The 18389-nt window shown below is 35.9% G+C and overlaps 1 protein-coding gene across 16 annotated transcripts in view; it reads right to left on the bottom strand.

Moving 5' to 3' along the window:
* The window catches only part of RALGAPA1 (Ral GTPase activating protein catalytic subunit alpha 1), a 214175-nt gene that overhangs the window by 87792 nt on the left and 107994 nt on the right, over positions 1–18389 (bottom strand). For all 16 annotated transcript variants that reach the window (XM_086363567.1, XM_086363565.1, XM_086363574.1 and 13 more), the window contains 10 exons: positions 16980–17104; positions 15816–16032; positions 14360–14536; positions 12208–12360; positions 8985–9178; positions 8644–8742; positions 7488–7643; positions 6038–6166; positions 4577–4702; positions 1281–1339 (listed from right to left, as the gene is read on the bottom strand). In XM_086363567.1, coding sequence (XP_086219693.1) covers positions 1281–1339; positions 4577–4702; positions 6038–6166; positions 7488–7643; positions 8644–8742; positions 8985–9178; positions 12208–12360; positions 14360–14536; positions 15816–16032; positions 16980–17104 — 1435 coding nt within the window. The remainder of the gene's footprint in view (positions 1–1280; positions 1340–4576; positions 4703–6037; positions 6167–7487; positions 7644–8643; positions 8743–8984; positions 9179–12207; positions 12361–14359; positions 14537–15815; positions 16033–16979; positions 17105–18389) is intronic.

The raw sequence follows: 18389 nt of genomic DNA, 5'->3' as shown, positions 1-18389 counted from the left end.
TATCAAAACTGCAGAAAGTCTTTATGTGCAGTCTACTGCTTTCATTCTTTCTCAGTTTGTCTACCCATAAACTTTACACATTCACAGATCTAAATAACCAAGTGTCAGGCTTAGCAGTGGAAGGAGCTGTAATCCTAAAATAAACTCTGAAATGAAACAAAGTTCTCCATGGATGCAGCTAACTAAAGGCACAAACTGGAATACAAATATTTAAGTTTTGTTTTTTGGTTGTATATGTATGTAAGGCCATACATTCCTGAAAAGTATAGGAAAAGGGTGTGTGTGTGTGTCTGTGGGCGTAAGGCCCTACATTTCTGAAAAGTATACGCAAAACAAGTTTAGCAAATGTTTAATGTTCAACTTCTGGGATTCTCCTATACTGTCAACACAAGCTGTTATGTTAATGATTCCTAAATCTGTTTTGGATAATTATGTTTTAGGCTTAAATATTCTTTCACTGGAAAGGCAATGACATTAAAGAAAGGGGGGGGGGGCGGGCAGAAAATCTAGAATTGGAAGCTTAAGGTTCAAATCCAGTTCTGCCACTTATTACTTATATATCTAATAAGGCTCTGAAGACAAACTGCCAGGGTTTCAATTATGGCTCTACATTTTCTGTATGATAGGGCAGATTACTAAAATTCTCTGGGCTCCCAACTATAAAAAGGAGGATAAAAATTTCTGCAAAGATTAAGTGAGGTTTTCTGCAAAGATTAAGTGAGGTAATAAAGTATTTATAACAGTGGTTGGCACTTGGAAAAATAGTTTAATGAATGTTAGCTTTCTATGCTGCCAGTTTCTTGCTAGTAAAATTGGAAGAATAATGATACTAATAATTTCTTAGAATTGTGATGAGGATTGAATAGAACAGTATTATAGGAATATCCCTGTAAACTTAGAAGGTTGTCATCATTAGCACAGAAAATGCTCGGGAAAGAATACTGAAAATCGTAAAATTTAGAGTTAAAGCTAAATGAAATGAAAATGTGGAATAATGGAAAAGACAATATCATTTTCTAGAGTAGATGAATTTTAATAAGATTAAAAGAAATCATTTTAGATACAAAAGATGAAAATACTGAAGAAGGTAACTAGGATTTTATTTTTACTGAAGGAAGTTAGTAATGAAAAATTTAATCATCCAAATAATTTAAATTTGTGATTCAGAATAGGTTTTGTGCATTTGAAACAATCTGGACTGCTAAATAATTCAATTAACTTTTAAAATAAAACTGCACACACAGAAGAGTTATGCCAAGTCTTAAGAAAGTCTGACTTACCGTGCAGGACCAGAGGGCTCATCTCTTGCAGAGCTTAACACAGTTTTGATTATAAGTTCCTAAAATGACGGAGAAACAGTAGCCATGACTAAGATTTCATTTATTTATTCAGCAAATATTTATTAAATAGCCACTATGGGCCTAGGTACTAGGGATACAACAGAGAAATAAAACAGACATTTTTGTTCTCATGTACATAATTTTAATATATTCCAATGTTAGTCATAATATTAGCTAAATAAATAAAACAGTATGGTCTGAATGTTTGTGCTCTCCTTGCAAATTCATACATTGAAATCCCAACCCCTGTATTAGGAGGTACTTAGACCATGAGGGTGGAACCTTTATAGATGGGATTAATAGAGAGACTCCCACAGAGTTCCCTAAGAACTTCTTACTCTGTGAGGAAATAGCAAGAAGGCATAAGCTAAGAACCAGGAAGAGGGCCTTCACCACAATGTGACTATGCTAGAGCCTTGATTTGGGGCTCAGCCCTCAGAACTGTAAGAGATAAATTTTGGTCACTTATAAGCTACCCATTCTGTAGTATTTTGTTATAGCAGACAAATATTTTTGGAAATTTATCACCAAATGTATATGTTCAAAAACTTTTTCCTGATTTTGCTATTGTTCAGTCACTAAGTCGTGTCCAACTCTTTGTGACCCCATAAACTGTAGCACGCCAGGCTTCCCTGTCCTTCACTATCTCCCAGAGTTTGCTCAAATTCACGTCCATTAAGTTGGTGATGCTATCTAATCATCTCATCCTCAACCATCTCATCTTCTTCTCCTTTTGCCTTCAATCTTTCCCAGCCTCAGGGTCTTTTCCAAAGAGTCAACTTTTTGCATCATAGGGCCAAAGTACTAGAGCTTCAACGTCAGCATTAGTCCTTCCAATGAATATTGAGGGTTGATTTCCTCTAGGATTGACTAGTTTAATTTCCTTGCAGTCCAAAGGACTCTCAAGAGTCTTAATAGCACCACAATTCCAAAGCATCAATTCTTCAGCGCTCAGCTTTCTTTATAGTTCAACTCTCACAACTGTACACAACTACTGGAAAAACCATAACTTTGACTATATGGCCTTTGTTGGCAAAGTGACAACTTTGCTTTTTAATACACTGTCTAGGTTTGTCACAGCTTTCCTTCCAAGGAGCGTTTTTTAATTTTATGGCTGCAGTCACTATCCAAAGTGATTCTGGAGCCTAGGAAAACAAAATCTGTTACTGCTTCCACTTTTTCCCTTCTATTTGCTATAAAGTGATGGGACCAGAGGACATGACCTTGGTTTTTTGAATGTTGTGTTTTAGGCCAGCTTTTTTTCCCCCTGATTAGAAAAGCAATAATATGTTCACTATAAAGGTAATTAAAGCAGATGTAATAGCTAAAAGGTATGAACATCTTTTTAAACTTTTCAAAACTTTGAGAATTATCATTTAAAAGCAAGCTTCTTCTTTAAAAATTATAAACCATGATAATGTGTGAATTTGGGGAGAAGGGCCAGTTAATAGTTAATGTGTTTTTTAAAAATCATTCAATTAGAGGTTTTCAATGGCTAAGTCAAATATCTTTCTTGGTAAATGTCACATTGCACTTCAAAATATTTTCAATTATCTTTTGATATTGATTTCTAACATAATTCTGCAGTGATAAGAGAATAGATTCTGTATGATTTGAACACCATTAGGCCATGAAATTTTTTTATCTTGTTTTATGTCCCTGAATATGTGCCAGTGTCTCCTGGCTTATAGTCTATAGAAACTGGAATAGAATTTGTATTTCATTCACTAAAGATTTATCGCATATACAGAATTGTAAGGTCCTTAAGAGGAGTGAACTTCTACTTACCTTTGTGAATTTAGCATCTAGCCCAATGGCTAGGAATTAATAAGTAGGTGGAAGTTACCTATTGTTTAAACCCTAGAGCTTTCTATGTAAGCTCTTTCCTCTCTGTCCACGGAATTCTCCAGGCAAGAATACTGGAGTGGGTAGCCATTCCCTTCTCCAGGGGATCTTCCTGACCCAGGAATCAAACCAGGTCTCCTGCATTGCAGGTGGATTCTTTACCATCTGAGCCACCAGGGAAGCCCCTCTATGTAATAGTGTTATTATTATTATTTTTTAAATCACTTCAAGCATTACTTCCTATACAATGGCCAACAAAGTAAAAGGCCACTCAGTTCATGCAAATCACATATAGTAGGCTAAGCTAAGCTCAAACAAACTCAAAACTGCCTAAGAACACTGAAGCTCTTAACTTATTTTTGATTTTCAGAATCTTCTGAAAGTAGAAACCAAAGCCATTACATCCCTAAAGAGTAAAGGTCAATTTGTATAATTTCAATCAAGTATCATTGCAAATTCACATCAGCCCCTACGATTTTATGTTTCCGTGAAGTTCACTTGTCTAAAAAATGCCTGAGTATATTCTCCATGCCAAGCATCATGGTAAGCTTGAGGATGTAGCAGTAACTAAGACCTTGGTGTTTATTTGTCTATAAATCAGACACTGAAAAATAACAAGTGTGATAAAGAAAAATAAAGGTGGTATGGAAAGTATATGCAATACTCCAGACGAAAATTTGTCTTAAAATTTTTTTCAGAGAAAGCACATGTGTTTTGAAAAAGTCATCAGCATGACTCTCAAGGAGACAGAATGCTACTGTCTTGTCCCTTCTTTATTCTCTTTTTCCTTCTAATTCTAGGGCCAACTCAGCTCACAGAGACCATTTGGCAATTACTATAACAAGCACAACTTCTTAGGACTGTTAAACCCACAGGAATTTAGAGAGGTTTATTATCTGGGGAAACAATTGCATGGTCACTTCAATTTTGTATCATGTCTGGTTTAAGCCTATTAATACTTCAGGCACGTGGGATCCCCACCCCAATTCCACAGTTTCCTAGAGCAGAAAAGAATATTCCTTTACACTGTTTGATTCATCACCTTGGCAAACTAGAAGGAGAGAGTCAAATGTGCAGGCCGAGTACCATCAATCTTAGAAGCCTTATATTAGCAGCATTATATCTGACTCAGGATTTCAATAAATGTTCAGTGAGTGAATGAATGAATCCTAAGATAATGACACATAAGTGGGTTCAATAGTGAGAAAATGTTTCCAGAGTAGTTACAAATAAAAAAGGCTATGCTCCTAATGAACATTCCAGCCTTTGTGTCGGAGGGGTACAGCTGGCTAATGCTCTTTAACAATTGTGTGGCTTTCTAGAGGAAAATAAAGAATACAAATTTTCCTGAATATACTGCTATGATTATAAATTAGTCTCTGACTTCTTACCTTAACATCTGTAAATTGAGACACAGCAATATCAGGGATGTTGGGATGGAGAGCAGGCAGTTCACAATACAAGTTGGGAAAGCAAACCAAAGATCCCAGAAGAACTTGTGCTTCCACTCTTGGTGCCTATGTATCAGATTTTAAAAATCTTTAACTTATCAGAAAAATTACTTTATTACCTAATCAGATTATACAGGGAAGTCAGAAAGAATTCAAAAAGGAAAGGGGAACACAAAAAGTGTAGGTTTCACCTATACTTTCCACATAAACTGTTATTCTCAATAAATGCAATGAACAAACAGAGCTTTCCTTAAGAGCAGCTAAAAAGCAGAAATGTGGCTGCAGCTAATGAGTATGTAGACAGGAATACAGTTTTAGCTAACAGCATAAAATTACCCTAATTTCAAGGAAAAATATCCTTTCATTTTAAAGGCAACTTACTCATTGTAATAGATTGTTCTAATGAGTAGAAGACTCAGTGTCTCTGTATTACATCTGTAACAACCTAACGATGAATAAAGTAACTAGGAATGAAAATGTTCACTGTATCTTCAAGAAACAGGCACTAGTCTAGATGAGTTTTATGATTTGTACATGATAAAAACACTACCTACACTACTTAATAAAAACAAAATTAAAAATTATGCTTGGACTGAAGATAAAGGTAACTTTTCATTTTTTCTCTTTAGCTATATTAAGCTATTTCTTAAGTATCAGCACTGAATGTTTATTTTTCTTCTTCTGCCTACTTGCATGCCCACGAACCATCAACATCCACCTACTGATACAATGCTTTACTTAACTTACTAAAATACCTACACATTGATGGCATGTTTAAGCACACCTAACAAAAATGCTAAAACAAATCTATTAGAAATTTAAAACATCTTCTATATACATAAAACAAGAATCTATCTCCAAAAGGGTTTCCTTATGTTAATAAATGCTGTAACAGAAGTGATGGAGTATTCTAATTTTCAACAAAATAACTCATTTCATATTTAAAACATAATCTAGATTTACAGATACAAGGCCAGAGGCATAATGGAACATGGTAGGCTCACAACCACTATCTCAGTTAAAAATCAATTTTACTACAAAAGTGGAAAAAAAAAAACTAGATTAGCTATGGGTTTTCTTTAAAGCTGGACAATAAAATTGGGAATACTTGTTCAGGTATGTGGGGCATAATGGAAGATACAACTAGAATGCAACTGTAAGTAAGAAAGGCAACACCTAATCAAATTACTCTGTAATCTGTCTAGGGATGGGGGAATTAACAAAAGGAAGATGATATGTGTGGGATCTAAAATGAGGCTCAATTCTAATTAAATTATATATTTCCCTGAATATTAACTTGTCATATTTTATCAACAATGGCTCTTCCTTTGTTGCTTTGTTAGCTGCATCTTGGTTAACTGCTGTTTGTTATATTATGAAGGATAGGAAATAAAAACTTACATTGAGAAAAGCTGAAGAAGCCACTCTACCAGCTGCTACAATAAAATCCATAATAAGCATTGTGGCACCAGGCAAACCAAGTGAGAAAAATTGAGGTGAGCAGTGCTTGATGATTGTATTGACAATATCCTTAGGAATAAAGAGAGAAGGAGAAAAAAAAAAAATTACAAATGTAATTCTGAGTATCAGCTAATCAATATCCTTAAATATAGATATGAAATAATAAAACAAGTAATAACTATAAGTGCTTGCCTAATAGGAAAGACTAATTTTAATTCTTCCAAATAATCCATGCTTAGTACATATTTCATCAAAGGAAAGTAAACTTAAAACACTTTTTTTTTTTTAACTGACATCAACCCTGGAGAGTCAGTTAGAAGGCTCTTCACTTCACAGGGTTAAAAATCTAAGGCCCATGTGTTGTAAAACTTAACTGCAGAGTAGTTCCTCCTACCTCCTACTTGCTTCCATGAGACCACTTTGATGTCTGAAGCTGCATGACCTGCTATGTGGCAACTTGGAAAATTCTTTTTTAGAAAAACTGAAGCCCTTTGATGATAGACATCTAGCCTCAAAAATCTAGACTTAGGTATTCTTGAGGGAATATTCTTAACATGGTTATTCATTCATTTTGCCTTTGGAATTTACCATGAAGATGAAGTGCACCAGGTTGTATTACTCAATCCAATTTACCTTAAATGAAGCTCTTTATCCATAATTAAGAGTGTAGGGTAAAACACTAATTATTTCAAAGTAACACAAGAAGTTTTTTCACTTTTCAGAAAGATATATCATCTTTTATATTAATTTAATGCTCCTTAAATGAACTGCAAGTGATGTACTGAGTCTTAGAATAGGAAAAAAAACTTCTGATCACTGCATGACTAGCTGAGCAAATCCTAAGTCTTAAGTGCTAGCTATGTGTGTGCTTCATCACTCAATCATGTCCAACTCTTTGTGATCCCATGGACTGTAGCCCGCCAGGCTCCTTTGTCCATGAGGTTTCTCAGGCAAGAATGATGGACTGGGTTGCCACTTCCTTGTCTATGGGATCTTCTGACCCAGGGATCAAATTCGCCATCTCCTGTGTCTCCTGCATTGCAGGTGGATTCCTTACCCGTTGAGCTATAGGGGAAGCCCTAAGCATGCGCGTGTGTGCACTTAGTCATATACTAGGACATTAAAGGAAGATGCTCTCAATGTAAGCAAAGGATGGTTCTTCAAAAACAAACTAGTTGGTATAACACTAGAAGAAACATGCACTTAATAATCAAGTTAATCTCTCAATTACAATAGCTTATTTTGAAACCATTTTTCAGGATAAATGATGTTATAAATAGGAGAAATCCATAAATAAATCACTCACATAAAGGAATGCTTTTTTTTAACTCTTGAAAGTCAAGAGTTAAACAGATTCAAGAATCAAAAATAAAGTCATAAAGCAATTTACCTGATCAATATGAAGTAATCCACAATGCATTATATTGTAGAAATGTGTTAGAAAATCTCTATTTGGAGAAACATCTTGTCTTCTTTTCATTGTATTACAAATAAGTTTATAGGCATGTAATTTACCTTGTTTATATTTATCAGTTAACATGGTTGCCTACAATTAAAAGATGTTGTTTTCAATACTCAAAACCAAATACTATTTGTTAAATACTGAAGCAACTGAATACAATAAGCAATATATTCGTTTTCATTTATTCCTGTGTTGGCCCATTTTCTTTATTGAACCAAATATCAGAATTACTAGAATTATCTTTATTACTAAAATTATACAATGTAGGTGTGAATAACTATACACCGTTTCACTTAGGAAATGCACCAAACATATCAAATAATACCTAAAAGAATCAGTTCCTTAAAAGTACATAGCATACTCTAACAGAAAATTGAGGTTTACATTTCATTTAAATATAATAACATAATTTTCTATATTTTTATTTCAGTAATAAAAGTGATGTATGCTAAATAATAATTTTGCTAGGTCCACTCCTCTCTGCTGCTGCTGAGTCACTTCAGTCGTGTCCGACTCTGTGTGACCCCATAGATGGCAGCCCACCAGGATGCCCTGTCCCTGGGACTTTCCAGGCAAGAACACTGGAGTGGGTTGCCATTTCCTTCTCCAATGCATGAAAGTGAAAAGTGAAAGTGAAATCGCTCAGTCGTGTCCGACCCTCAGCGACCCCATGGACTGCAGCCTTCCAGGCTCCTCCATCCATGGGATTTTCCAGGCAAGAGTACTGGAGTGGGGGGCCATTGCCTTCTCCGCCACTCCTCTCTATATAACCCCTAATGGCTAGTTAAAAACTAAGTGCTTTACAGGGAACTATATTCAATATCCTATGATAAACTGTAATGGAAAACTACATGAAAAACAATGTGTCACACACATAACTGAATCACTTTACTATACAGTAGAAATTAACACAACATTGTAAATCAACTATACTTCAATGAAACAAATTTTTAAAATGCAAAACACAAAACAAAATTAAGTGTTCTAGAAGACCACACAACAGTCCTCTCTCTCAAATGTTTAAGACTACATACTTATTTACTAAATGCAATTTTTAAGTTAATATTTTATATATTAAACTTACCTTAAAAAGCCAAGGTGTAAGAATTCTCAGTGGAGGAATTAAAACCGGTGGAGAAGGGGAGGTCAGGTTATCAGTTGAAATGCCAAGATTATCTCTAATCTGTAATTTTCAAATAAAACACAACAAATCTATGATATGAAAAGTGTTCTCTTTTCTGGTTTACCTTATCTTAAACCTGAGATCTAGTTCCTACCACCAACTACATATTCAATCATGGTTAAGGCATCAGTCTGTAGTAGGGGACTGGGGAGGCAGTGTTATCTTAGGCTTTTTCTATACTTCTTAATACTTTATATTTCTTTCCTTCTCCCTTTTTAGCTTTTGCTTATTTTTTTTTTTACCTTAGCTAGATTCTGCCAAAGTTCACATAGGTAATCAAAAACTTGAGCATGTATTTCAGGATCCATAATAGCGTTGACATCTCCCAAAATACCCAGCATCCTTCGCCACATTACAGTAGCAACATCAGCATGCCATCCTGTAAGAGTGCCCCCTGCCATCACACTACAGCATTCAGATGGAAATTCACTTATTTCTATAGAAAAAAATAATATACAAGTGTCAGTAATTTTTCCAGAGAATTGATCAAAAAAATACATAGGAGTCAAATTAATAATCTTAAATATCTACAAAAGTGAATAAGAGAAATGTCAATACGTCTTAGTGTTATTTTTTTCCTGGTAAGGTCAAAACCTCACTAGTTTGTAATTCCTTATTATGACAATATGGGCTTCCCTCAAAGCTCAGCTGGTAAAGAGTCCGCCTGCAATGCGGGAGACCTGGGTTCGATCCCTGGGTTGGGAAGATCTCCTGGAGAAGGGAAAGGATACCCACTCCAGTATTCTAGCCTGGAGAAATCCATGGACTGTATAGTCCATGGAACTGCAAAGAGTCAGACACAACTGAGCGACTTTCACTTTCACTTATTACGACAATAATTACTTCTTCAATAGAGCTTCTATCTAAATTTACCTAAGGAGAAAATGACACAGATACAAGATAGAGAAATTTATGTTTTGAAATAAGGATCTTATTTATAAGTACGTACTCTCTCTTTCATCTAATAGCTATTTCAAGCTACCTCATCAAATGTAACAGCAAATCTCAGGCTGAAGGCAAATCCTGTAGGAAACAAGTCTTCCTAAGCTTGTTTCTTTGTAATTAAAACTTCTAAAGAATAACACTTCTGTATTTCACAATTAAGTCAGGTCTAGCATCAAAAGTCAGAGAAGGCAATGGCACCCCACTCCAGTACTCTTGCCTGGAGAATCCCAGGGACGGAGGAGCCTGGTTGGCTGCTGTCGATGGGGTCGCACAGAGTTGGACATGACTGAAGTGACTTAGCAGCAGCAGCAGCAAAAGGGATCATCACAATGGCATGAAAAAAACCCATAATCTAAAATCTTCATAATTAAATTTCTTTTATTAATATTGGCATGATTATATATAAGACCTACAGGTAACCTAGGGTCCTAGTCTAATTTCTGTCACTAATTATGTGATATACTGTGTAAGTTATTCAATAATCTCACTAAGACTACAGCTCATCTGTAAAATAGATGGTTTAGGTAGGTATCATTATAGATCTCCTCCAGCTTAAAAAAAGTCATTATCCTATGCAATGTATATAATGGAAAATGTAAAATCATTAGAAAGTCAGTGAAGGTTTTTCCTGCTTGATAATATCTCAATGTACTGATAATCTACAAAATCATATGTAGTAGACATATATCCTTTATGCTTAATGTTTAACTTTTTCCTCTTTGCATGTAGTGTGCAGTAACTGAGTATATTATTAAAAAGTTACCAAACAATCTCCCATAATAATAAAAACAGGCTTCTAGTGTAAATTCACTAAAATGAAATTTCTAAAAAAAACTAATCATCACTGTTAACATCTTCTCTGTTCTACAGAACCTTCATAATATAGTGATAAATCAACCGATTTATAACTATGAAGGATATAATTGGAACAACTGAGGATAACTGACTATAGACTAAAATTGTAGTAATACATCAATGTTAAATATCCTGAATGTGGCCCTTATGATTTTTCAGGAAGTGTATACTTATTCTTAGGACATAGTTGAAGTGTTTAGACGTAAAGAGTCTAATACTTGCTCTTACATGGCTCAGAAAAAAAAGCGCAGGTACGGTGGAGGTGGTGGTGGGTGGGTGGGTGTGTGTGTACAGAAAAAGATACAGAAAATATTAACAACTGGTAAATTTATCTGAAAGATTTATGGGCATTCATTTTATTACTCTTGCAACTTTTCTATCAGTTTGAAATTTTTTCCAAATGTTGTGGGAAAAATAAAAACCAAAAAGCCAAAAACTGCAGGCCAAGAGGAGGAAAGAAAAGGTCAGAAATAATCTGTTGATACAAACCAGAAAATGAGGGCTATGTAATTACAGGGTAATTGGGAATTAAGAGTATGAGTACCTTAAAAAAAGCAGGAGGGTGGGGGAGTGGGGAAAGGAGGAAGCAGGGAGGTGGGGAGTGAGGAGAAGAGGAAGCAGGGAGGTGGTGATGGGGAGAGGAGGAAGCAGGGAGGTGGAGATAAGAAGAAGAGGAAGCAGGGAGGAGGGGAATGGGGAGAGGAGGAAGCAGGGAGGTGGGGATGGGGAGAGGAGGAAGCAGGGAGGTGGAGATAAGAAGAAGAGGAAGCAGGGAGGAGGGGAATGGGGAGAGGAGGAAGCAGGGAGGTGGGGATGGGGAGAGGAGGAAGCAGGGAGGTGGGGATGGGGGAAGGAGGAAGCAGGGAGGTGGGGATGGGGAGAGGAGGAAGCAGGGAGGTGAGGACGGGGACAGGAGAAAGCAGGGAGGTGGAGATAAGAAGAAGAGGAAGCAGGGAGGAGGGGAATGGGGAGAGGAGGAAGCAGGGAGAGGATGGGGAGAGGAGGACGCAGGGAGGTGGGGATGGGGAGAGGAGGAAGCAGGGAGGTGGGGATGGGGAGAGGAGGAAGCAGGGAGGTGGGGATGGGGAGAGGAGGAAGCAGGGAGGTGGGGATGGGGAGAGGAGGAAGCAGGGAGTGGGGGACTGGGGAGAGGGAGAAGTCATGTGGTTTTAAACTTCTTCCTTTGGCCAAAGAGTAAATTTGCTGCACCACCAATTAAAACTAGTATTTTATATTATTCATTATAAATATTTTATCAACTGTGTCCTTGGAAAAAGTTTTTAGCATATTCCCAAAATGATTTTTTATCCTGATGCTTGTTACTTCATATAGGGCACAGCAAAAATAACTTTTTATTAACTTCCAGTTTCTAAGGCATCCCAGTCACTTTTAAACATTTGCTTAAGCATAAAAATACTTCATTTGGACTGCCTACTTTATAATAAAATATCAAATAACAAAAATCAGCATGTAAATATCTTTAAGGGCAGGGAAAAAAATGTTATAGCAATAAATTTCCCAAAGACAGAACAATTCAAGACTTACAATAATACTTATATAACATATAAAAAATACATAATCAAATTTAAGATGCATTATTCAAGATCTCCTGACACTAATGCTCCCAAAAGAATAAATGGCAAAGATCTAATTTTTAAATATTGCCTAGGTCATCTGGTGTCTGAAGAACAGAGTGGTGGAGCTTTTCATCGAGCTGTAGATCCTTCTGTTCCATGTGATCTATATTTAGTGTGGAAGGAGAAGGTGTCTGTGACCTGGATCCCAGAGCTGAATGGACTGGAGAGGCACTTTCTGAACCTGTAAATATAATTTCATAAAATTACCATAAAGAGTATATTTAATACCCTCAACCTAAGAGGTAATGCTAAAAGCCCAATAAAACACAAACTGAAAATATCAAAAGATAAAATAGATTACAAACTGGGTGAAGAATTCAATAAAATCATGATACTGTACAAGATTCATATCTAGCAGTCTCATTCCATGTCTACCTTGGGACTAGTGTGGAATGAGAACTGGATTAGCAGTTACTACTAACAGGGACCATCAGTGAAAGCAAGAATGTCTACTCCCATTTCCGGTCCAGCTACAGAAACTCTGGTACCCACCACTACTTTATTTCATTTACTTCAGGCTTGACACGATTCAGGAGAAGAGAAACTTCCTTATTGCTATATGCCACTACCACTGCTAGCTTCAACATTTTTCATTTAAAAGCATATTTTTGAGAGCCAGCTATGGTTTTGCAAATGTAAGCATTTAATTTTTTTTTAATTGCTGAGTACAATTTCAATGAATACTGAATGAATGCATTACAATTTGATAATTTATTCACTGCTGCTGCTGCTGCTGCTAAGTCACTTCAGTCGTGTCCGACTCTGTGCAACCCCATAGACGGCAGCCCACCAGGCTCCCCTATCCCTGGGATTCTCCAGACAAGAACACTGGAGTGGGTTGCCATTTCCTTCTCCAATACATGAAAGTGAAAAAATAAAGTGAAGTCACTCAGTCGTGTCCGACTCCTAGCGACCCCATGGACTGCAGCCCACCAGGCCCCTCCGTCCATGGGATTTTCCAGGCAAGAGTACTGGAGTGGGTAATTTATTCACTAGTTAATGGATATCTGGACTATTTTCAATTTAGCTTCTATGAATAATGCTGTTATGAATGTTCACATACAAACAACTGAAATAAATACCTAGGGATGCTCATATAGTAAATGTATTGTTTAATTTTAAAAGATATTACCATGCTTTTGCAGTGGCCATATCACTTTGTGCTCCAATTAGTAATGTATTTGCAGGTGCTTCACACTCTGTTTAACATTGGTACTGTCAGGGTTTTTTTTTTTCACTTGAGCTGATTTATTATGTGTATAGTGGTATCTCATGGATTTTATTTATATTCCCTGATTACTAGTAATGTTGAGTATCTTCTCATCTAAATTTATGTTTCAGGACAACTAAAGTAAAAGGTATTATTGTAAAATAAGAACTTTTTCTAGTATTTCTCTTTCAGTAGTAATTTAAATTCTCCAACAATCAAATTGTGGATCCAACCTAACTGGCTCCTGTCTTCCACTCAGCCCTCATTCTGCAGTGGGCAGATATTTCACCTATCATCCATCAAAAGGGCATCAAACTACAGTGGGAACCAGAGTGAATTTGGATAAGACAGTGGAACTCTTGAATATGGGTCACAGGCTGCTCAGGCTTCCTCTGGTCATGGTACTACTCTTGGAATAAAGTGACACCTTTCATGACTCAATTTCTTGGACCCCACGGGTCATATGATTGTCAGGTTTAACCACACATAAAAAGTTGCTGAAATTCATAATTGACTATATAAATACAGAGTATTAGTACAAACAGTTTCTTTTTGGCGGTGTGGTTTATCTTTTCAATAATATTTTACCAAAGAAATCTACAAAAATCTAGGCTTATTCTGAAAATCAATGAAAAAGATAAAGTGCAGTACCCCTTAACATTTTCTGGTTATTTATTTAAAAATTGCTGCAAGAAATGCTCTGGTGCAAACATCTATAAAATTTGCATATGATATTAAGAGTTCATAGAGTTCCCCAAAGCTTATCCATGTGGACTCCAGGTCAAGTGACTCTTAACATAATGTTTTTCTTTTTTATCCTCTCCATTGTTACATAAAGATGAGTGGAAAAAAAAATAACACTTAAATAGTAATAAGTAATAAATAAAATCTATCAAATAAAAGCCTGCAAAAGTTCTTTGGTGGCTTAAAAAAATGCATTTAAGGAATATATTCCCTTGAGTAACTTTACCAGTAACCGTTGCAACATCAGTACAGAAAGCTTGTTGATTAAGACTGCTTGTTTCCGAGTCGATGTGTAGTGTGGTTAGACTAGCCACCTCTTGCTCTTCAGCACTCTGATAATGGCCAGAACCTGAATCCATGTCAGCAGAGGATGCATTCCCAGTATCCGCTCCAAAACCAAAATCTACAGGAAGATGACATGCTAGTGAACAGACATTCTGATTACATAACAAAAATATTTACAAGAGAGACAGAGCTACTTTATCAAAATAATTAAATATGAACATCCCCCCTAAATCTACTTCATATTTACATACCGTTCAGGCAAGTATAAACAATGTTAACACTTTGAAGTTTATAATTAGAAACAAATTTTTAAAGATCTTCAGAGCCTATTATTAACAAAAATAATGATAAAAGGACAGAAACACAATCATCACTATTCTTATCCATGTTTTCTTGTAGATGGAAATACAGCTAACTGCTTTTCAAGTTTTAGAATCTCTAGAACAGTGATATGTATCATAAAAATGGCACATATGTGGTAAAAGTAATTTTTCTCTTAAAACTCATTTCCAGTCCAAGATTAAAGTAGTATATAATCCATGAGGGCAAGAAATATAATTCTCCAATGAATCTCCCAGCTCTTCATAAACTTAGTTCCCAAGATTTTGACTCTCTTCTTTTAAATGTTGGTATCCTTCACTGACTGCCAAGTAGAATACAGAATTATAGCAGAAAAGCTATATGGTAGTAATACAGCACCAAGTAACATCACTGATGTCACTTTAACATGAAATGATTATTCAAGTAAAGTTCTGGGTAATGTAACATTGAATGTAACTGTACTGAACATACTGAAGCCTTGCCCGTAACTAGATGTTAAGTGTTAGTCACTCAGTCGTGTCTGACTTTTTGCGATCCCAGGGACTAGAGCCCACCTGGCTCTTCTGTCCATGGGATTCTCCAGGCAAAAATACTAGAGTGGGTGGCCATTCCCTTCTCCAGATCTCAACCCAGCGATTGAACCCGGGTCTCCTGCATTGCAGACAGATTTTTTTACTGTCTGAGACACCAGAGAAGCCCCATGACTAGACAGTGGTCCCCCCAAATGACCGCATGAAATAGTCCCTCTCATAAGCATGACTGTCCCTTATTCTAACACCAAGTCCATCCTAATTTTTCTGTCTTCTATGTTTCTGGTCTTAAGATACCATTTGTTTTATGAAAGAAAAGTTTTTTTTTTTTTTTTTTTTTAATGTCTTTAGTTGGCAAAACAAAGTAGTTTCAACTTGAAGTGATTCCCCAAAAATCCTTACAGTTTCACTGAAAATGAAATCAAAATACATGTATAGGAACCAACATTAGAGAGGAAGGTGATGGTATATAATCTATAAGTCAGTCTCGAACAGAAAACAAGTTAACAAAAAACCATATTGCTAAAGCAGTAAAAAGATACTTGCTGTCAAATTTTCGGCCATCATATTGGAAAGCGCTGAAAGAATCCGAATGACTATCTGAGCTGATAAGATCACTGCTCCCTGCACTGGCAGGAGAAGTCCATTCTGAGGGTACACCTGGGTCATCAATAGGACGCATCTGGTTTTGCTTATTTAGAATATCAGGAAGGTCTTTGGGAATTTCGAGGCTACCTGGACTACTTCCTCTTCGTGTCATAGTCTAAAAGAAAAATTTTACCGTTAAAAAAATTGTTTTTAATTCTCATGAAGCATCTGAAATCTTTAGTTTCCAAGATAATCATGATAATAAATAATGAAATTTAGGGCATGAAGCGGGGGGGGAAGGGACACTAACTGAAGAGTCTACGTTAACTGTATGGAACCACAGCCTGAAGCACTGCTGGTCTGCCTAAATCAAAGAGTCAAATATCATACGGTGCTGGGCCTGAGATTCTGAAGACCTAAAAGGATCCACGGAGTGAATATTAAGAAATTCAAACGGAAAAAACAGAGGCCAATGGAAGAGGAAGTTCCCTGGTGGTCCAGTGGTTAGGACTTGTGGTTTCCACTGCAGGGGGCCCAGATTCCATCCCTGGTTGGTGAACTAAGATCCTGCAAGCTGTGCAGTGTACCCAAAATAAAGAAAAATTTAAGAAGAAAGGAAAATGTAATGGAGCTACAGACTTTCTGAAGACAGCAGAAATCCAAGTGAAATAGTTTTCTTTTTTAAAAAAGCAACTCCACATATGTTTATTTATATAATTTCACATATATTTATATTTAAAATTGTGGGAATTGGGCCAGAAGACCTCTACTGTTATCTTTCCTGCTGAGGGCTGGCAGCAGGTCTCAGAGCACCCTAAGAGCAAAGACGAAAAACAAAGAGCTAGCAAGGTAGTGGCTTATAATGCAGTAGCTGAGCAAACAGGTATACCAGTCTTTCACTCTGGTCAAAACTAAAAGGCTGCTTGTTTTATGTCTTTGGATAAAGAATATAAAAATATAATTTAAAAATCTTAATTTAAAAAAAAGGCCTAAATTTGGGGTGAAGGCTGATTGGAATAAGATTATTCACATGGGTATCACACACATATATATGTAAAAGGTATGTATCTTTTAGTTTCTCTACCCTCCTCTCTAAAAACAAATAAATCAAATAACACTTACTGAGGCATTACCACTTCGAAGTCGCTCTGCTATAAACTCATCCATCAGATCAGGAACATTAGCATTGCTGCTGCCAATATCACTATTAAGAGGGGGCAGTTTTGTGCTCATGTCCTCTTTATTGACTAAAAACAAATAAACAACTATATATAGTGAGTAAAGACTTAACTACATTTCCTAAATTTAAAACAAACAAAAACAGCCACAACAAATTACCTATGCCATATCAATTATTTGCCAAACATGCATGTAAGAGTAATTTTTCTCCTTTTAGATTTAAGAATTAGTAAATTGATATGTACTTTATTTAACTAAGCAGATGTTAGTCAATCTTCAGTACAACCTTAAACAGCAAGAAAGCTTACAGATAAGCACTAGCTGGGAGTTAGGTTAATATTGTCTATAAAGAAACTGGTATATTTTTCTTTCTTCCTGTCTCTATGCTTCTATTTGGAGCCTCAATAATTTAGAAATTCATCTTCCCCAAAGAATATTTACAAGGAATATATCCCCTGAATTTTAAGTTTACATATTAATAAGTTAAAATTCTTTGATCTTGACATAATGTTGTTTCTGTTCACTACACTACAAAATCTAATTTTATTGTTTGAAGAAAAAAGATTTTCACAAAGGTTCTTCTATTAAAAAAAGTTATTTTGAATTTTTTAAGACTATACTGTGGTTTACATTAACATAGACGTTTTAAACCTTGGGAAACTGACAGAAAGTAAGATATTTACTTATTTCACTATTATGCCATTGAAAAGGAGATTTCTCCACATCCAAAGGAAATCAACACTGTTAATATTCCTAATGAACTTCAAAGCATTTCAGGTTAAGAAAATATACTGGTCAGGAACTTACTGTGAAATACCATTATCTTTATACTACTTGGCCAGGCTTTGCTAAGCTGTCAAATACTGCCCTCAAGTGGCATTAATGGCTCAGTGCAAGATGCAGCGTTCTGTTAATCATGCTAACAAAACCATGTTAAACAAATAAAATCAAAACCTACCTTACTGCTGAAAGTTAATTTTCTATAACTGTACAGTTATTTTAAATTTGAATCAAGATAAAACAGTTACCATAATCTTGCTTTCTGTAATCTGTCCATAGAGGTTCCATATCTAAATCATGATTGGCTATCATGAAACCTTTATGCACATCTAAAATCTCAGAAAAAAGAAAGTAATGATAAGTGTTTTAAGGATATGACTTGCATTCTATACAAATGAATGCAAAACTAAAAAGCCTACAGCTTATTTGGAAATGGAGTACATGAAAGTAACGAAGCACACCTTGAGGTTTAAGACATAATTTCCTCTTCAATAACAATTAACTAAAAATGGTGGTGTTCACTGTAGGACCCTGATTTCCATTATGTTATATAATGTCAAAATAATTCTCTAC

Source organism: Bos grunniens, chromosome 21, assembly GCF_055505025.1.
Source record: "Bos grunniens cultivar Pamir isolate PY7600 chromosome 21, Bosgru_T2T1.0, whole genome shotgun sequence".
NCBI classification, from domain to species: Eukaryota; Metazoa; Chordata; class Mammalia; order Artiodactyla; family Bovidae; genus Bos; species Bos grunniens.
This window is presented reverse-complemented; position numbering and strand designations above follow the sequence as displayed.